Source organism: Callospermophilus lateralis, chromosome 4 (genome assembly GCF_048772815.1).
Source record: "Callospermophilus lateralis isolate mCalLat2 chromosome 4, mCalLat2.hap1, whole genome shotgun sequence".
Classification (NCBI taxonomy): Eukaryota; Metazoa; Chordata; class Mammalia; order Rodentia; family Sciuridae; genus Callospermophilus; species Callospermophilus lateralis.
Genome location: NC_135308.1, coordinates 76389205 through 76410900, shown reverse-complemented (window position 1 = coordinate 76410900; position 21696 = coordinate 76389205). Strand labels below are relative to the sequence as shown.

The 21696-nt window shown below is 35.5% G+C and overlaps 1 protein-coding gene across 1 annotated transcript in view; it reads left to right on the top strand.

Annotated features, from left to right (window-relative positions):
* LOC143398346 (alpha-2-macroglobulin-like) overlaps positions 1-18713 on the top strand; it is a 45923-nt gene extending 27210 nt beyond the window's left edge. Inside the window, exons 19-36 of the mRNA XM_076855321.1 lie at positions 913-1141; positions 1972-2098; positions 2425-2546; positions 3003-3054; positions 5491-5574; positions 5852-6028; positions 6347-6434; positions 7185-7341; positions 7627-7701; positions 8351-8531; positions 10388-10611; positions 11383-11601; positions 11760-11887; positions 12746-12836; positions 13482-13550; positions 14504-14606; positions 14877-14918; positions 18580-18713. Of these exons, the coding sequence (XP_076711436.1) occupies positions 913-1141; positions 1972-2098; positions 2425-2546; positions 3003-3054; positions 5491-5574; positions 5852-6028; positions 6347-6434; positions 7185-7341; positions 7627-7701; positions 8351-8531; positions 10388-10611; positions 11383-11601; positions 11760-11887; positions 12746-12836; positions 13482-13550; positions 14504-14606; positions 14877-14918; positions 18580-18713 (2302 nt within the window). The remainder of the gene's footprint in view (positions 1-912; positions 1142-1971; positions 2099-2424; positions 2547-3002; positions 3055-5490; positions 5575-5851; positions 6029-6346; positions 6435-7184; positions 7342-7626; positions 7702-8350; positions 8532-10387; positions 10612-11382; positions 11602-11759; positions 11888-12745; positions 12837-13481; positions 13551-14503; positions 14607-14876; positions 14919-18579) is intronic.
* The last annotated feature ends 2983 nt before the right edge of the window (positions 18714-21696 follow it).

Sequence of the window (21696 nt, the reverse complement as noted above, 5' to 3'; positions counted from 1 at the left end):
TCCAATCCTAGAATAATCTAGAGGTAGATGATTTAGGAGCCAGACACTTGGATAGGAGCTGTAAAAGTTGGGGTGCTTGATGTGTTGAACAATTTCTTCCAGGAAGAAGCTGGAGACCCAGTTTTATCACTGAAGCAAGCCAGGAGTGGAAGGCATGGGAAGTGCCCACACTCTAATTCTGTACTCCAGAAGTCTACTGTTTACCTGTCCCTTCTCTCCCAAACAAGGCCAATTAGAAACCCAACCCTCAGGAATAACTGGGAAAGCATGTAGATAGACCCATTTCAGGAAGAAGTAGGAACTTTTAGCTAACTTTTCAAAATCCAAGCACTTTTAAGCTTACTGCTGTTTTCAGGAGAGGTTTAACATACTTATGTTATAAAGTATCACTAGTAATATTAAATCAAAACTAAGAAATTTTACAAAAATTTAATTCTAGGATTTACAGAAAAAGAGGAATGGTTCTAAATATAACCAAGCATTGAGCGGATTAACAACTATGAGATCCTTTATTGGTCAGCAATCTTAGGTTAAGTACAAAATCAGGCCAAACAGGCATAGTAATAGCAGAAATAAAAAAATGATAAATCTGCCCATGCTGCACCTGCATTTTATAGAAAAAAATTTAATGATACTTTCCAATTACTTATTTAATCTATAATTATATTGTCTATAAAAAATTATACTACAATGATATATCTATAGGAGGTTCTGATAGAGACAAGCCTTGAAAAAACAGAGTTGGAAGAAAAGCCTTAAATTTTTCAATGCATGGTCTGAATTATGCTCTTCATTATTGGTATTTCTATTAAATGCATTCAAATCATGATAACAGAATCATTTTATAAGACCTCTCTTCCTTGAAGGATTTATTTCACTTATTTCCTGTTCTTCACATTACCTTCCTCCCAGCTCATCGGGTGTAGCTGAAGTAGGAGGAACTGTCCCTGACACCATCACTGAGTGGAAGGCAGGGGCCCTCTGCCTGTCTAATGACACTGGGCTTGGTCTCTCTCCCACTGCCTCTCTCCGAGTCTTCCAGCCCTTCTTTGTGGAGCTCACAATGCCCTACTCTGTGGTCCGTGGAGAGGCCTTCACACTCAAGGCCACTGTGTTGAACTACCTTCCCAAATGCATCCGGGTAAGGATGTCTTTTCTAAATTGAATATAAGGCAACAGTCAAGTAAATTAAAAATTGCATTTCTAGGAATACTGACAAACTTTTTTATATAAGATGTGATCAACAAAAAGTGAATACCATTAGAGAGATATTCATATCTTATATATATTATAATTGCTATTATCTCTAAGTACTGAATTGCAAAAACAAGTTTCTAACCCTTATTATAACCCTTTAAAGTTAGATAGTTTGGGAAATATAATGATTTTGAGGTGGGCTGAAGTGTAGCTCAGTGGTCAAGTACTTGCTACCATGTACAAAGTTCTGAATTCTATTTCCAACACTTGGGGGGGATGGAGATTGCTGACATAGACAACAAATATCAATGCTCTTCCTGCTCATGTCAGATTTTCTAAGATTCACCTTCTACATTCCTTCATAGTTAACTTTATTGATTATGCTCAACCTCATTTTAAAAGTTGTTTGTGAGCACATTACCTGTGCTGAAACCATAACTATTTATAGACTTGTAAACTCTACTGGGAGAGCTTAGAAAAATGACCAAGCTTCCAGGTCACAGACGCAGAGCTCACACAGGCAAGGAGCCAGCATTACCTTGCCTCACCTTTGGTCCCACCATCTGGAAGAAGAGGCTCCCCTAGAATACTAAGATCAACAAACCAATACTAAGATTAAGTTGACTCAGGTTCTAAAGTTACTCAGTGCTCACGGATAAAATCTTTAAGCCTAAGTACCCCAACACCTAACCATTCCCTCAATATCCTTTATTTCAATACCATTATCCTTCTGGTCTCCTACTTAAAAATTTTTTGTCTGTTGTGTGGTTTCAGGTCCGCATACAGCTGGAAACCTCCCCCACATTCCTAGCTGTCCCAGTGGGAAAGGAACAAGGGTCTCATTGCATCTGTGGTGATGGAGGGCACACTGTGTCCTGGGAAGTAACTCCAAAGTCATTAGGTGAGGAACAGACTCCTGGAGTCTCTAATTCTCTACTCAAGGATTGTGTGTCTCAGTGTTACTTCCCTCAAGCCAAGACCTCCAGATGGTCGGAGGTCTGTAAATCTAGGATTCCTAGAAGGATACCCTCACTTCCTCACCTCCATCTCCACCTTATATTCTCAGTATCAGAGGCCTCTAGGTTATGTTGCTTTATTTCTGCTCTTATGTTTTTATGAAATATAAGCCTACAGAGCATTAAACATTTATAAATCTTGAAATCAGAAGCACAGAGGAAAGGAAAGATGGTACTTATCTCTACCGCTTTTTTGTTTTTGCTTTTTTAGGAAATGTGAATTTCACTGTGAGTGCAGAAGCACTGGAGTCTCAGGAGCTCTGTGGGAGTGAAGTGGCTATGGTCCCTAAATATGGAAAGAAAGACACAATCATCAAGCTACTCTTGGTTGAAGTAAGTGAACCTGTCCATTTGATAAGTCATACAAAAACAGCACTGAATCAGGTTAGGGAAAAAGAGATGGATAATATATAGTCCATAATAACATTCATACTACACATATTTGGATATAATTAATAATTATAATAATAATATATGATGGTTTCTTAAAATTTTTCTTCTCTATTCCTATCTACCTATCATCCCCATCTCAGTCTCTGTCTCATGTATGTGTGTGTGTGTCTGTCTGTCTGTCTGTCTGTCTGTTTCTCTCTCATGACATGTTTTCTGTATTTTTCCCTTATCCTGTCATCTATCAACATGTCTCCTTCATAATGCTTATATTTAACTTGATATTATAATGCAGTTCAAATCCTTCTCTTTAGTATTCAAAATTCTGTTGTTTATCAGTACACATGCCCTGAGAGTCAGTTTATGATTATCTCTAACTTCTTTTTCTTTTCCCTAAAGCCTGAAGGACTAGAGAAGGAAGTAACATTCAACTCACTCCTTTGTCCCTCAGGTAAGAGTCAACTATTTTGATTAAAATAGCACTAAATACAGCTTGTATAATGTTTGAAGTCCAAAGAATTTTGTATATTTTGTCCCTTTCACTGTGAGGTAAGACCTGATAACGTGTCTAATTCTGTAACTTTCCTAAGTACAAAGATTAATGCTTGCATAGTCTTCAACCTGATACTGAGATATATATAAAGATTGCTGGCATAACTTTTTAGATCTGCTTCTCCATCAGAGGGCAGCACTCCACCTGATCCCAGCTTTATTTCAAACTCTGCATGTGTGAGTCTTTTATTTTCTAATCCTCCATCACCCTTTGCTGCAACCACAAGTTTGGTCTTGCTGATTATGGCACATTGCCTTTATTTTGCTGAAGTATATTCCTGCTGTACTTAATCTGATGAGAGTTTTTTCATGAAAGGATGTTGAATTTTGTCAAAGCTTTTACTTCATCCAATGAAATGATCATGTTTGTTCTCCCTTTTATTAAAGTGATATGTAACATTTATTGATTTGTTTTTGTTAAAATATACTTAGAGATAAATCACACTTGATCATAGCAAATGATACTGTTAATGAGTTGTTGAATTCAATTTGCTAGTAGATTTTTGAGGATTGTTACATCTATGTTCATAAAAGATACTGGCTTATAATTTTCTTTTCTTGTAATACCTCTGTCTGGCATGGGTAGTGCTGTTGCATAAAAAGCTTTTGGAACAGAAACACATACATGGCACCAAGATCCATATGCTTTTCACCATGAGTTCTCTCTTTTTTTTTTTTTAATTTCTGCCTGACTCATGTGGTCCAGCTGTAATATTATCCCCTGGATTCCCAGGGAGGTGAAGCCAGAGTGGGCCCCTTGGAAAGCATCTTGGAATGCCAAGGGAGCTGGATAACTGCCTCTGATTCTTTTCCTCCTGTAGAAACCATGGACCCAGGGAAAAGTTCTCCTCTAGTATTGTATCTACCTGGAGGAGAGAGTTGATGTGGTTAAAGTGAGATAATTCTTCTTATCCTTCTAATTTGGTTTTAATTCAACTCTGTGGACCACATAGTTTTCTCAGACTTATTTCCAAGTATCAGAGGTTTCAAAAAGATGTTCTTGTCTCCAGATATCTGCTGGTTCAACTTTCTATGGAAAAGGTAGACATATGCTATGGTCTTAGTTTTAATGGAACTAAAGAAATCCCTTCTTTAGTTTACATTTATACTTCCAACAGTATACATTTCCATAATGTATGCTTAATCATTAATTACCACCTTTTTGCAAAAAAAGTTGTATTAAAAATATTTTGTTGTGGTTTTAAATTATATTTCCCTAATCACAAGTGAACATAAGCTTATTTTTGCATGTTTATAAATTGCCTTTATATCACTTGACCATTTGTGTTTTGAATATTTTAATTTTTTAGCCTTACTTGCATGACACTGGTATTTTTATCAGTTGACTATATTGCATATATTTTCATTTATGTGGCTATTTTTTAAATTTTTCTTATAATATCTTATTTCTTATATACGCCTTAAATATTATGAATAAGAGAAGATATATACCACACTTTTCTAATTTTCTTCTTCTTGTACTTCACCAAGATTAAAAACAGCATTAGATGTATGTTCATCACTAGCAATTATTTAATTTTAAATGAGTCAAAATGTTGTCCTGCTCTTGGTTATTTTTCTTTTCTGTTTACTGATGATGTTTGTTGTCTTACAAAAGTTTCAATATTAACTTTATGATAAGGGATGTAATATGAAAGCAAATACTACACTTCTCTCATTTTCATCTTCACATAATCCACCAACATTTAAACAGAAACATATATCCATCTTTAGTAATTATTTTATTTTCAAGAAGTCAAATGCTATTCATCTTTATCTCCTCATACCCATTTTTAGGTCTTCATAAAAATACTATATTCATTAAGGTGAAAATTGAAGAAAGAATATAAGATTATTGTAGAATTTGAGTGCTTTGGGGGAATTTTCCTTTGCTTATGTATATATACAGGTTTTGTTGGGGGATTTTTTTTCCTTATACAATTCATTATTGATTAAGGAGGGTGAAGGCAGCCAAAAAAAAAATAGATGATCTTATCATAGCCATAGGATGAACGCAACTGAACCACAACATTACAAGGGCCTTATCAATCTGTTTTGAAATGAAACTCTATATACAGGGGGGAAAAAATGTGTTCAGGGATGAAATTCAGAATATCTTAGAATCCCAATAGCCATGTATAAGATGTTAAGAAAAAACTGTTCTACAAAAAAGAAGACCAACTTTTCAGGAATAATTTAGGAGTAAGTCATAGTTTTAACTGACGGATCATAAAATATATATATATATATTGCATCTTCAGAAACATACATTGCATCTTCAGAAACATATATTGCAGAAATAGTTTCCCTATGACTGATTTGTTTCTTCCCTTAGGTGGTGAGGTATCTGAACAATTATCCCTGAAGTTGCCACCAAATGTAGTAGAGGAATCTGCCCGAGCCTCTGTCTCAGTCTTGGGTGAGTTTCCAGTCCCTAAATGAAGTTGGATATTAACAGCTTCTACTATATTTCTTTTCCATAAATATTTATTTAGATTAACAGATATAATTTTAATGTTATTCTTCTTTCCCTCTTTGGGTTTGTTTATTGCTTCCAATCATACTTCTATCCATGAAATACACCTTCCTAAAAATCCTAATTATTTTCAAGCACAGCTAATTACTGTTTTCCTTTTAATACTTCAGATAGACTATAATCTCTAAACTTTATGACTTCCCTCTCTCCCATTTCATAGGAGATATATTGGGCTCTGCAATGCAAAACACACAGAATCTCCTCCAGATGCCTTATGGTTGTGGAGAACAGAATATGGTTCTCTTTGCTCCTAACATCTATGTTCTGGATTATCTAAATGAAACACAGCAGCTGACTCCAGAGATCAAATCCAAAGCCATTGGCTATCTCAACACTGGTGAGTTACTGAATGAGTGAGTGGAAAGCTGACAATATTATTTCAATTTATTTCCCAGTACGCTTGAATTACTTATCAATACTACGTATTATACATCAGTTTATCCTACCATGATTGCTACTATGGTATGAATACTCTGATGGTTAATTTCACGAAAACTATCCAATCTCCAATAAAATTTTTAGCACTCAAAACCTTCTAAAGTATGATAGAAATATTCAGCAAAAGGCACAAGAGAAGCCAAAGCATTTTAATAATGTCTCTAGCCTGTCAATACACATTTATCTGTCATATTATTTCACTAACCTTCCATTCCAGGTTACCAAAGACAGTTAAACTACAAACACCACGATGGCTCTTATAGCACCTTTGGGGAGAAATATGGCAGGAACCAGGGCAACACCTGGTAAGTGAAGAGCAATTTTATGAGCTCTCATTTCTGTACCAAATTTTTTCATATATTACCACATTTGTATTCACAGAAACCCTAGACATATACTGGCTAGATAAATACAGAAAAATTAGCAAAGTAACAAGCCAAAAATCTGATGTTTAAATACAATGTGTTAGACTTGTTCCCCAAATTTACCCTGTTGATAATATACATAGCGTTTTTTTCTAAATTGGCTCCTATAACCATGAGTTTTTAAATGACATTGTCAGTGAACATATTACTTCCAGATAAACCACGTTAACTCAATTTTTATTGTTTTCTTAGATCATGCTTGTCTTGACTGAGAAAAATATCACTAAAAGGAGAAAAGAATTAAGGAGACTGGAATATGAGACATTATTCTTTAAATCCCTTAGGCAAAAACCAGTTAAAAGTTATTACATAAAAAAGCTGATTATAGAAGATTCTGTCAGGTATAGAAGAAAATCTCTGAAGAAAAGAGAGATCTAAAACCCTTCCTCCTGAAGTAACTAAGAAAAATAAGTTAGAAATGCTTAGACTTCCTGTGGCAAATACCAGACCTATAGGAAATATGAGACCTACAGATACAAGGAGACTAAAGGAGAGAGGAATTCTAAGTACACAAAAATTCCTGTTATGTTACTCTTCTATGTAGAGAAGTGTCATAGGAAGCCTATTGTTGGTATGTGGTTATAAAATCCTTCTGACAATATAACATCATCATCACTTGCTCCCCCACAGGCTCACAGCCTTTGTACTGAAGACTTTTGCCCAGGCTCGAAAATATATCTTCATTGATGAAACACACATTACCCAAGCCCTCATCTGGCTCTCCCAGAAGCAGAAGGACAATGGCTGCTTCAGGAGCTCTGGGTCACTGCTCAACAATGCCATAAAGGTGAATCATTCCAGGGCTAGTTTTGATGTGTCCATTAGGATATCTATAAGGGTGAAGAAAAGAAGTGACAATGTAGAAATTCCTGACAGAAGTCATCCAAGGAAAATAAAACCTGGATAACACCAAGAAAGAGGGAATGGAACTTAGAATTTTTGTGATACTTTAGGTCATTGGGGATGGATATGAATAAAAATAAATTCCATGACACAGCTCAATAGAACAAGCTGTTCAATGAGATTCTGAAAAGTTAAATTATTCAAGTCTTTTCCTTTTCCATATTCACAGGGAGGAGTAGAAGATGAAGTCACCCTCTCTGCCTATATCACCATAGCCCTTCTGGAGATTCCACTCCCAGTCACTGTAGGTACCACCCCATTTCCCTGGTAAAGAGTAGTTCTGCATGCAACAAAACCACTTACCTGCTCTCTGAAACACTAACCTACCGAAACCCAACCGTCAGCCTTTCATCTAAGCAGTGTCAATGACTTCCAGACCAATAGAGAATTTGGCCAATCTATTAAGACAGACTTGTACTTTCCCAGTCATGCCTCTGAGCTATATCCCCCTTTAGGATTTTTCTCCAGAGAATCCTAAAGATATGGTCTATGTTTCTGGGCTCGCATAGGTAAGAATAGCACCCTGGCACAGTCACACATGCCTGTAATCCCAGCTACAGGCAGGAGGATCATAAGTTTCAGCACAGGCTAGGCAAATCAGCAAGACCCTGTCTCAAAACAAAACAATTTTTAAGTCTTGGGGCTGTAGTTCAGTGGTCAAACACCCCTGAGTTCAATCCTCAGTACCACAAAAAATGTATATGTGTATATGTGTGTAGATGAGAATGGCAGAGCAAAATCTATTCTTTCAATATCCATTAGAATGAGGAACAGATGAACCAATGTATTCAAAAAACTTCTTTATCTCCTGTGTCATAAACTGTGTGATAACCTGGGAATGCTAGCACCCCTGTTCACATAGTTTAGTTTTACTTTTTGTTCTCCTATCACAGCATCCTGTTGTCCGCAATGCCTTGTTTTGCCTGGATTCAGCCTGGAAGTCGGCAAAGGAAGGAGCCCATGGCACCCATGTCTACACCAAGGCACTTTTGGCCTATGCATTTGCCCTGGCAGGTAACCAGGACAAGAGGAAAGAAGTACTGAACTCACTTGATAAGGAAGCTGTAAAAGAAGGTGAGAGAACACCTGTTATCTTTCTCTCATCCCACATTCTCTGTTTCAAGAACTACATTACAAAACTTCCCTACTCCTACCTCTTATGATCCTTATCCCCCTCTTCTTTTATCTACACTATATATAAATATAAATATATATATATACATATATGTATTCCACATCATATTTATATATATTCCACATCATATTTTTATAAAATTCAGGATACCTTAATAAAATCAGACATCAAAATATAAGAGATGATAGATTTAGTAGTGAGAAGTTTGGCCTCTGGAGACTAGCTTCAAAGTATCTTATGTATGTGATCATGGGCAAGTCAGCAACTTGTCTGTTTCAGTTCCTTCATCAGTAGAATGAGACTAATAATATAATTTATCTCATAAGATTGTTGTAGTAAATAAATGAATATGTGGAAGACACTAGTAGAATATATGGCCAAGAGAATTCTATAAAAGTACTAGCAATTATTACAAAGATATCAGTTCCTTATACCCAACCCTTACACAATGTTATCATATCATCTTAAACATAAGGAAAGATTCATGGACTTGCCCCATGAACAAATTCTGATATTTTAATCTGATTTCACAATACCAATAATGTTGACCAATCTATTCATATTCACAAAATTCTTCTACATATACTGTGGTCTATATGAGGTATTAAAGAAATAGAAAATAAAATGCAGATATTAAAATGGCCAGTAAAATGTATTCTACGTTTGTCTTTTAGCAGTGTACTTTAATATTTGGTAAATGTTTCAGATATACCACGAAAAGCATAAAGAATATTTAGAAACACCCATATAACTCCCTCTCAGTGTAAGAAATAAAGTATTACCAATGCAGAAAAAAAAGTCCCTATGTTATCACTTCTACTATCAGAGGTTGTCATTATCCTGAATTTTTCATTACAATTTTTATGGATTTCTTTATATTTCTGCTACATATTCCTAAGTAATATTATAATTTTCACATTTCACACCTTTAGATATGCAGTATTACATTTAAGTAGCTCATTTTATGTTTGTTCATCTTTTATTTTTTAAGTTCAACATTATACTAATGTCAATCTCCACACATGTCCCTGTAACTTTAGTTCATTACTTTTCACTGCTGTACAATATATTATAATATATAATTAGGTTATAATTTATATGTTGAGTTTCTCCTCATGAATCCTTTGTTACCTTTTGCTATTACAAACAACACTACAGTGAATATTCAGGTGTTTATCTCATTGTACATGTGTTTCCCAAAATTATACTTTGATCATAAGCTAAACACACTTTCTCCATTTCTGAATATTGCCAAATTGCTCCAAAGGAGCAGTCAACATCCCATAGTAGTGAACATCAGCTCCCACTGCTCCCAATGTTTCACACCCATGTGATATTTCATGTAGTAGTTCAATTTTTAGTATTTTAAGGATTAATTTTTTTTTCTTTTTAAATCTAATGAGTATGAACTGTATTATTTCATGTGATCTGTGATACTCACAAGAAACCTCTATGGACAGGCCTGACAAAAATCTCGACATATTCTAGATATGGTTTAAACAACATCAGAAACAGGAAATAGCCGCGACCAGTGAGAGAACTTGCTCTGCCATCCCAACTGTAGTGACTATTTCAAAGTACAGATGGCAATAGGTTCTGACTCGGGCAACATTAGCTGACTTAACTTGGTTGAAATATACCAAGTTCATATTTTCACTGAGGGGAACGTGTCTCTAAGAGGTTTGAAATATTATAATCAGAAAGAAATCATCTCTTCAGCTCCAATTTGGATACTTTCATCTTAAAATAAATATGAATATTTAGTCACTTATGAGTATCTATTTCTCCCACCCAGATAATACTATCCACTGGACACGGCCTCAGAAACCCAAGGCACCACAGGGACTTTTGTACCAACCTCAGGCTCCCTCTGCTGAGGTGGAGATGACAGCCTATGTGCTCCTCACTCTCCTCACAGTCCAGCCGGCCCCGACCAAAGAGGACCTGACTTCTGCAGTGCCCATTGTAAAGTGGATCACAAAGCAACAGAATTCCCATGGTGGTTTCTCCTCCACCCAGGTTGGTTATTTGCCAGAATCTTCGATTAACCTTCAAGTAGAAAAAGACAAACACAGGAGAAAAAAATGAAAATGAAAATACCTTGAAATATTGTCAGTATATAGGGATAATTATATAAGTCAAAGATGACTAAAAAGAAAATGCATAGAATTCTGGCACCCTGTCCCTGTGCTATCACAGTCTCCTGTTTTCAAAACTCTGCCTCCCTAAAGTAGTGGTGTGGCATCAGCAGAACAAGGGGGAAGTCTCCTATCAGCTCTTCTCCAGTTTTAGGAATCCCTTCACAACTGTTCACGGGAACTCTAAATACAATAATCTTGCCTTGAGAATCTCCATTTTCAGGTGCTCTGACACATTTCATGGCCCCCATCTACCTCTTAGTACACATTCATTTTTAGAAGCATAAGGAATTGTTTTTACCCATCCAACTTCCTAAGTCTAACTATATAACCATGTATCTAAACATGAAGATGAGATAACATCTCAAAACAAGGAAGCCATATATCTGGATGGGGCTAGGCTTTTCTTTTTTTTAATAATACCTACCTTACAAGAACTACTAAGGATTCCTATAAGAACTACCTTCATCCCTTCCAAGGGCAGTGCCCTCAATGACTTAAGGACCTCCCACTAGGCCTCATCTCTTAAAAGATTCCACCACCTCTCAATTTCACCACTCTGAGGACCAGACATTCAACACGTGATCCCAAAAGGACCAACCATTTCCAAACCATTGCAATATCTAAGTGGGTTCTCCCACTCCTCTTTCAGGACACAGTGGTGACTCTCCATGCTTTGTCCAAATATGGAGCAGCTACTTTTAGTAGGACTGGGAAAGCTGCACAGGTCACCATCCAGTCTTCAGGGACATTTTCCTCAAAATTCCAAGTGGACAACAACAACCGCCTGTTACTACAGCAGGTCTCCTTACCAACAGTGCCTGGGGAATACAGTGCAAGAGTGAAGGGAGAAGGATGTGTCTACCTCCAGGTGAGACCCTCAGGGTAAAGGAGGACAAGGGTTTACACAGTATCTGTTATCACCCAAAAATCCTAGCTCAGCAAACCATGGAGGCAAATCAGAACTGAGGAAGATGACGGGAATTCTGATAAGAGGGAAAAAGAGATTCTGTCTTTAATATTCCACAGACATCCTTGAAATACAATATTCTCCCAGACAAGGAAGACTTCCCATTTGCTTTAGAGGTACTGACTCTTCCCCAAACTTGTGATGGACCCAAAAGCCAAACCACCTTCCAGATCTCAATGACTATCAGGTAAGATTTTTTGACTACATCACCTAATTCTAGGAGTAATAATCAGTCTTCTTACCTGGACTCCTCATCAAGCTAAACATTGTGACAGTAAGTGCTCACACTGCATTTATTTAAAAGGTAATGTATTCTTTTATATTGATGCAATAGAATTTCTTTGTGATGAAGTTTAAATTGTCCATCCCCTGCCTCTAGGACCTATTGTTGTCTAATGTTACTTAAAAGTTAATGTTTCTCCTCAATTAAAAAAAAAAAAGAATATCACATTACCTATGACCTGAATTCCTTCAATCTAATGAAATCCTGAAATCCTGTTGTACTTGATATAGTTATGGCAAAGAGAGAATTCTTGCAAAGGTTGAATAGGAAAAAAAGAGTAAATCTTTGGTTGTAATTCCAACGGGCAATAAATAAATCTCCAGTTACATACAATACAATCAATTTGGGAGGGAAATATATTTATATACATTTAAATAGCTACCGACCTCACAAAAAAAGTATCTGTCTGTAAGAATATTATAATTTGGCTGGGAAAAGATTAAGATAAGTGTATGTAATAAACATCTGGCATAGATTAGAGGCCCCCAGTCAAAGAATCATTTGTGGTGCTTTCTTAAAACACAGATCCTCAGAATCCACACATTTGAAATTCTGATTCAATCAGTTCTGGAGTAGGGCTGGTCTCTATAGCTATAACAGGTCCTATTAAAAATTCTTATGCACTACCACTTTTCTAATCATTGGGATGGCATATTTGGGAGGATTTAATGTGTTCCTTGTAGAGTACTTAATATGACATAGAAAAACGGGAATATTTCATAACATAGAAAACCCTAATCCCTTCCTTTGCTGGGTTCTTAGATACACTGGGAGTCGTCCTGCCTCCAACATGGTCATTGCTGATGTAAAGATGGTTTCTGGCTTCATCCCCCTGAAGCCAACAGTGAAAATGGTAGGTTTATATAAGCCCAGGATACTCTGTTCTATTTAATGTTTTATGTATACCTACACTAAGAAAATACTGTTATTAAAACAATATTAAATCAACCTCTATCAATAATTTATATTATCTCCAGACTCACAATTACAATTTGGCATGTTTGTATGAGTTCCCACCAAGTGCAGAGTATTCTGTCAGAAGTCATGATGGCTACGGTAAAAAATATCATAGGTTCCTGCTTGCACAGAGCTTAGAATCTTAATGCACATGAACATGAACCCATGAAAAAACATGAACCCATGAATAAACATGAAAATGACTGACATGAACTATCATAAGTATTACAGAAGTTAAGAGAAGAGATTGCTCTAAGTCAAATAAAACAAAAAATTTCCATCACAAATAAACAATATGAAATAGGAGTAATTCCCAAGTTTAGGCTATTTTGTTCCTTTCAGATGAATCAATTTTACCATGGGTCATGTGCCACGATACTATTAAACTCTTCATCCAAATTACCTTTAATTTTTATTTTTCCTACGTGTTTTTACTTACAAAAAGCATTTGAAGGAATTGGGAATAAGAATTTTCCCCCCTCTGGATCCTCTAGGGGTTTCATTTATTTTATTAACATTGTGTTATTTTAATTTTCTTCAGCTTGAAAGACTGAACCATGTGAACCGGACTGAAGTCAGCAACAATCATGTCTTGATTTACCTGGATAAGGTGAGAGCCCTGCCAGTGTAGCTGAAAAAAAATATAGATAAAAATCCTTCTAAAGATGTTGTCTTGGAAGTAAGTTCATGCGTTATCTAGACATCCCTTCTAAACTAGAAATCTGAGAACTCCAATGAATGTTTTTCTTCTCTTTTATTTAAACCTGGGATTATGAGTAGAAGTAGCTTATTCTAATATTTGGATATAAATATTTCTTGAACCCTATAAGCAAAGGATTTTCTACAAAATGTTTTCATTATGTCCACAAGTTATTTTGAAGATACTGGATAATGTAAGGAAGTAACCAATTGCAATTAGTCAATTATTATATCAGCATCCCCATCAACAATATAAAAGGGGGAAAACACTGTCAATCTCAGCTAGACTTGGATCATAAAATAATAAAAACCAATAATAATAAAGATAATGATAATCAGTTCACCAATGATAATCAGTTCACCAATAAACCAATGTGATTTTATAGATAGGTATGGCAACATAGTTTATGCATGCCTATATTGACAGGAATCACACTTTGCAAAATCATTATTAAAAGCAAAAACAAACTTAAACAAACCAGCAGTGGTATGTCATTTACATACCTCTTCTACACAAGTACTTCCAAAAAATGGAAAAGCAAAACTATACCAAATCTTTGAATAGTTAAAAAAAAAAAAAAAGGACATAGCCAGTTAACCAACAAAAAGCATATAGTATTTCCCCCATGCACAGAGCCACATGATGGCACTGATGGAAGTTATATAAATTGTGTTCATTATTTAAGAAATGTTTTGGCAAATTTCCCTTCTAGTCTAAAGACTTTTGTACAATTTAAGGATCTTATAGTATGTAGTTAGTTGATAAAGGGTTTTTCCCACCCAAAAAAGCAGATGAATGCTTATTCATCCAAGGAGAAAAGAAAGCTTCTTGGAAAGTCCATTTAACTCTCTTTTGCTTTATAGGTGTCAAATCAGACACTGAGCTTGTCCTTCACAGTTCTGCAAGATATTCCAGTAAGAGATCTGAAACCAGCCATAGTGAAAGTCTATGATTACTATGAGACAGGTAAGTGTGGGCAATTTTCACATAGAAATTAAAATTCCTCATCAGAAACATAGGTTTAAAAAATGTATAGGGGTGATTTATTACATTAAATTCTCTTTATCACTTCATTTTGTCTCCAAGGTTGATTCTCCCCTTTTTGTCTTTGATACATACAAAATATAAGGTAGTAAGTAGTGCATCAAGTGAATGACATTGACATTTCTGATACAATGAAGTTCTTCCAACAGCAAAGATTCTTTCACTGACTTCATATAATGTTTGTTTTTTCAGATGAGTTTGCAATTGCTGAGTACAGTGCTCCTTGCAGCAAAGGTAAATGATTCATACTCCTTCAAAATGAAGTCAGAATTTCTCTGGTTTGTCTCCCAAATCTCTTCCTTCATAAAATTCTGGCTAAATATTCTTCATAGGCATTATATTGCTCATACTGTGTATTGTTGCAGAAAAACATGCATTTGAGAAGAACCAAGGACTCTGTCAAATCTCAAATGGTTTAGAAGGCTGCTTATAGGATAATTATATATAATAGATTTCATTTCCTACTAATTGGGTTTCCTTAGGCACTATGATGCTCAAATTTAAGGAAAGGAATGCTTTATTTTCATGGAAATCCAAGTTTATCTTAATTTCCTTTTCTTTCCACTATCACAGATCATGGAAATGCCTGAGAACTACGTGAACAAAAAGTACTTTGCTATATAGTCTCTGTTCACAGGACTTCACAGAAAAGAAACTCTTCTTGCATCTTCAAAGATTTGATAAATAAACATTTTTCTTATCTAGTTTCTATCATTACTTCCTCATTCATTCAATAATCATTTCTTCCATTTACATGATTCCAAATAGAAACCTGAGACAAAAATTAACAGCAATCAATGGCTGAGTTCATAATATGAAAAAAAACTTAGCAATGTTGGTCTGAGTAAGTTTCACATAGGAGAAAGAAAAAAGTGTTGGATTATATATGAGGAGAATTCATTGTGTGTTTGGTTATAGAAATGCCTGAAGGGAAAAAAAGAAATGCCTGAAGGAAAAAACAATGAGTGTATTTTTATGAGAAAATAAAAAGACAGACTTGACTAAAGGAGACTTTTTACAATAAAGGGAAGTAAGTAAAATACAAAATTGGGTAGGTTATATTGGAAAGCGGCATAACAAATCAGATCCTGACCTGCATGGGGGCTATGTGTCCTAAGTTAGACCAGAATCTGCCAACTGCTAAGGGTGACCAGCTTTGGGTATCAGATTCAATAATGGACAACAGACTAAAAATGTTGAAGTGATACATGTACAAGCAAGTTTTCTAAGAAAAGAGAATATATATGTTATGATACAAAGTCAAATAGGAGTGTTATATTAGGCCTTCTTCTGGAAATTTGAGTCAGGATTAAAGCATAAATACAAAGTGTTCGGCTACAACAATATTCCATTGTGTATATATACCACATTTTCTTTATACATCCATCTACTGAACGGCATCTAGGTTAGTTCCACAGTTAAGCTTTTGTGAATTGTGCTGCATTAAACATTGATATGGCTGTGTCCCTGTAGTATGCTGTTTTTAAATCTTTTGGGTGTAGACCAAGGAGTGAGATAGCTGGGTCAAATGGTGGTTCCATTCCCAGTTTTCCAAAGAATCTCCATACTGCTTTCGTATTGGCTGCACCATTTTGCAGTCCAACCAAGCAATGTGTGAGTGGACATTCCCCCCATATCCTCACCAACACTTATTGTTGTCTGTATACTTAATAGGTGCCATTCTGACTAGAGTGAACATTTGACAAAATACAGCACCCCTTCATGTTCAAAACACTAGAAAAACTAGGGATAACAGGAACATATATCAACAGTATCAAAGCTATCTATGCTATATATGCTAAGCTCCAGGCCAACATCATTCTAAATGGAGAAAAATTGAAGGCATTCCCTCTAAAAATTGTAACAAGGCAAGGATGCCCTCTTTCACCACTTCTATTTAACATAGTTCTTGAAACACTGGCCAGAGCAATTAGACAAACAAAATGAAATTAAAGGGATACACATAGGAAAAGAAAAACTCAAATTGGCACTATTTGCCAATGAAACGATTTTTACCAATAAGACCCAAAAATTCCACCAGAAAACTTCTAGAACTAGTAAATGAATTCAGCAAAGTAGCAGGATATAAAATCAACACCCATAAGTCAAAGGCATTTCTGTATATCAGTGACAAATCCTCTGAAAAGGAAACAAGGAAAACTATCACATTTACAATAGCCTCAAAAAAAATAAAATACTTGGGAATCAACTTAATAAAAGAGATGAAAGACCTCTATAATGAAAACTACAGAATGCTAAAGAAAGAAATTAAAGAAGACCTTAGAAGATGGAAAGATCTACCTTGTTCTTGGATAGGCAGAATTAATATTCTCAAAATGACCATACTACCAAAAGCACTATACAGATTTCATGCAATTCCAATCAAAATACCAATGGCATTCCTCATAGAAACAGAAAAAGCAATCATGAAATTCATCTGGAAAAATAAGAGACCCAGAATAGCTAAAGCAACACATAGCAGGAAAAGTGAAGCAGACCTTAAACTATATCAGACCTTAAACTATACTACAGAGCAATAGTAACAAAAACACCCTGGTATTGGCACCAAAACAGACTGGAAGACCAATGGTACAGAACAGAGGTCACAGAAAATAACCCACATAATTACAGTTATCTTATATTAGACAAAGGTGCCAAAAATATACATTGGAGAAAAGATAGTCTCTTCAACAAATGGTGCTGGGAAAACTGAAAATCCATATGCAACAAAATGAAATTAAACCCCTCTCTCTCTACATGCACAAAACTAAGCACAAAGTGGATCAAGGACCTAGGAATTAAGCCCGAGACCCTGTTCCTAATAGAAGAAAAAATAGGCCCAAATCTCCATCATGTCACATTAGGCCCCAACTTCCTTAATAAGACTCCTATAATGCAAGAATTAAAATCAAGAATTAATAAATGGGATGGATTCAAACTAAAAAGCTTCTCAGCAAAAGGAACAATTAGTGAGATGAATAGAAAGCCTACAGCTTGGGAGCAAATTTTTACCACCTGCACATCAGATAGAGCACTAATCTCTAGGCTTTATAAAGAACTCAAAAAGCTAAATACCAAAAAAATAAATAACCCAATCAATAAATGGGCCAAGGAACTAAACAGACACTTCTCAGAAGATGATATACAATCAATCAATAAATATATGAAAAAATGTTCAACATCTCTAGCAATTATAGAAATGCAAATCAAAACTACTCTAAGATTTTACCTCACTTCAGTCAGAATGGCAATCTTTTATCAATAATAGAAAACTGACACATACGTGTTGGCATCAGTACTTCAACCTTTAGAATCAAATCATAAGTCCTGAATTTGGGTTTTCATTTTTGTCTTTTGTTGTTGTTTTATTGTTTTATTTGCCTCTCAAGGTCCAAAAATTCCTTATTCAGGCCCCTAGAATACAGATACACAGACTGGATTATTGGTCTATATACTGGATGTTTATTTACTTATTTAAAAAAAAAAGTTTTAGAGAATAAAGCAAGATGATGGAATAAAAAAGGTTACTTTCCAAACGGCTCCATGGAGTGTGACCAGGCAAGAGGGTAAGGATTTAATACTGAAATCTCAGAATGGCCTGGGACTCAGAAACTTGCACAGAGAAAAACAAAATTAAAATAAAGGAAAGGAAAACCTCACCACTGGCACCGGCAGCTGCAGATGCAGATCCACTGTGGGGAGGTCTGATAGACTAAGAGAGCCTGCACTTCAAGTGGCACTGAGGGGTGTCTTGAAGCAGAGACGTTAATCACGCACATCTACAGTTGAACCAGTAGGTGAGCTACTCTTTGTTTTTGTGTGAGAGATATGCTGCACATTTCCTGGTGATCTGCAAGATCAGGGAAAGTGTCATATTTTTCCTGCTCTGCTACAGTGGCCAGTGAGTGTGGGTCCAAACCCAGGTGCCCAGACTTGTGTGATTCCAGCTGGGTCCAAAAACCTGACCTAGCAGAAGTCTGCCATGTGACCCAGAGTGTCATTAGAAAACCAGATGCAATTCAGGCATGAAAAGTGATGCATCCAGTGGAATTCAAGACACTTAGACCTGAGAGATCCTGGATGTCTCTAATATTTGAATCCTGCAGTTTGCAGGACAGCCAGGAATGACCAGGGACTTGTTTGGATGGGGGAGGAGTGAATGTATGCTTTGGGACTGAGTCCAGATGGCCAAGAGCCCTAGGAAGCAAAGGGGGTCAAAGGACTGGTTCCTCCATCCTGGAGTGGAACCCAGAGGAGACTCAAGGAATATAGATGCCCAGCACAGACTGAAAGCAGCCAGGCTCTGGAAATGTGCTGATTCAAAAGCTTCACCAAACCACAAAGCACAAGGGGTCTAGCTAGACCCAAAACCCACTTTTAGGAACTCCACCTCTGTGAACCCATTTCACAGAACACTACAGTGACCCCTTGCTGTGAGTGAAGAAGACAAGATCCTCCAATATGCTCCACCTTGAAATGCTAGAACTTGCAATCTGAAGAACTCCACACAAGGAAGGAACTGACAGCCCCCAACTATTACTCTTGCACATACAACGTACCTCAAGAAAAAAAAAGGATAGAAAGATAATTAGGAACTGACAACCAACATGTAATATTATAGACAAATTTTCAACCATTGCAACAGAAACAATTCCTTTATCTTCCATTAAGAACCTTTATTTAAAAAAAAAAAAGAACCTTTATTTTTTAACTTCTGCATGCTGAATGGTCCATGGACATTTGTACATATACATACTCGTCTCCTCTAATTTCCAGCATTTCATTAAGGTAGTTATTGACTCTGTCTTTTGACAACTGGGGCTTTTGATTAGTATCCCTTGGTTTTGGTTTATATTGTGTTGTTGTTATTGCTGTCTTATATTATATTTCTCCTATTTCCCTTGATTCTTTTCCTCTCTTTTCTTTTGCAAACAGCCAAATTTTATTATTCTTTCACTATTCCTTTTATTCTTTTCTACTACTTTCTGACATCATCCTTTATCAATTATTACATCCTACATCTCCTCTGCATTCTCCCTCTTCACCTTTTTAAAATAGAAACCCCTTTTGTGAACATAGTATATCTACAATTGGCAATTGCTTACCGTACCATTTCTGTATATAGTACCAATTAACACTGTAGATGCCTAAATAGGAACTAAGTATTTAATTGAATGTTGAATATTGATTTCATTGAGTATTGCTATTATTTGTCTCCTCCTAAAATGTGAGGTATTAGAAATCTTCAGAAACACAATAAATGTATAGGGTAGAAGCTCTGCCATCTCAGATTCTACTTATAAATGGGTAAACATACAAACATGAAAAGGCAAGGGAACAAACCATCATAAACAAATCAAAATAACTTATTAACAGAACCCAATGATATCACAGTAAAAGAAATATCATAGAAGGAAATGAGAAAGTTCATAATTAAATTGATCTATGAAGTAAAAGATAATGTAAGATGTGAAATCAGAGAGGAAATCCCAAGAAGTGAAATACTACTTCAAAAAGGATACAGAAATCCTGAAGAAGAATCAAATTCTTAAAATGAAGGAATCAATAAACCAAATTAAAAATTCAATGGAAAGCATCACCAGCAGACTAGAACACTTGGAAGACAGTTTCAGGCAATGAAGACAAATAAATAATCTTGAAAACAAAGTTTATCGTGAAGAAAAGATGTTAAGTAACATGAAGAGAACCTTCAAGAAATATAGTATAACACAAAAAAGACCAAATTTAAGATTTTATCAGGATAGATGAAGGCTCAGAGATACAAACCAAAGGAGTGTCCAACTTTTTCAATGAAATAATACTAGAAAATTTCCCAAACCTAAATAATAAAATGGAAAATCAAATACAGGTGGCTTTCAGGATCTCAAATATACAAAATTACAATAGACCCACACCAAGGCACATTATTAAAAAAATGTCCAATATTCAGAATAAGAATAAAAATTAAAAGGCTGCTTGAGAAAAACAACAGGTTACATCTAAAGAGAAACCAATCCAGATCTCAGCTGATTTCTTAATGCAGGCCCTCAAAGATACGAAGTCTTGGAATAATGCATAACAAGTGCTGAAAGAAAATGGATGTTGACCATAAACACTATATCTGCCAAAATTAAGCTTCATATTTCATGATGAAATAAAAACTTTCCATGATAAAAGTTAAAAGGAATTTACAACTAGAAAGCCTGCATTACAAAACAGTCAATAAAACATTTTATGAAGAAATGAAAATGAAAACCAACAAAGGGAGGAACTACTCTAGAAGAATAGTCAATCAAAGAACAAAGTAAGTCTAATTAAAACCCAGAAATAAATCAAAATGGCAGAGAATAAAATTATTTCTAAATAAAAACAATGAATGCAAATGGCCTAAACATATCAATCAAAAACATTGAACAGCAGACTGGATTAAAAAACAAGACCCAACAATATGCTATCTCCAAGAAACTTACCTCATAGGCAAAGATCCACAGACAAAAGGTAAAGGAATGGGGGAAAAAAGTATCATTCCCAAACATCTCATAAACAAGCAAGGGTTTCTATCCTCAGATCAGATTATCCAAAGTTAATCAGAAGACAGCAAGGTCATTTCATACTGCTTAAGAGAATTATACATCAAAAAAACATGGCAAACATAAATATTTATGTCCCAAACAATGAAGTATCTACGCACATGAAACAAACTCTTCTCAATTTCAAGTAAAAAAGAACACAATACAATAATACTGTGTGACTTTAACATGCCTCTATAATTACTGGATAGATTATCCCAACAAAAACTAAACAAAAAGCTATAGAAGTAAAAAAAATACAATAAATAACTTAGACTTAACAGACATATAGAGAATATTTCATTCAATGATTGAATATATTTTCTTTTTTAAATTTTATTTATTAATTTTAGTTGTTGATGGAACTTTGTTTAGAATCAAAACCAGTGCCTCACACATTCAAGGCAAACACTTTACCACTGAGCCACAACCCCAGCCCTGAA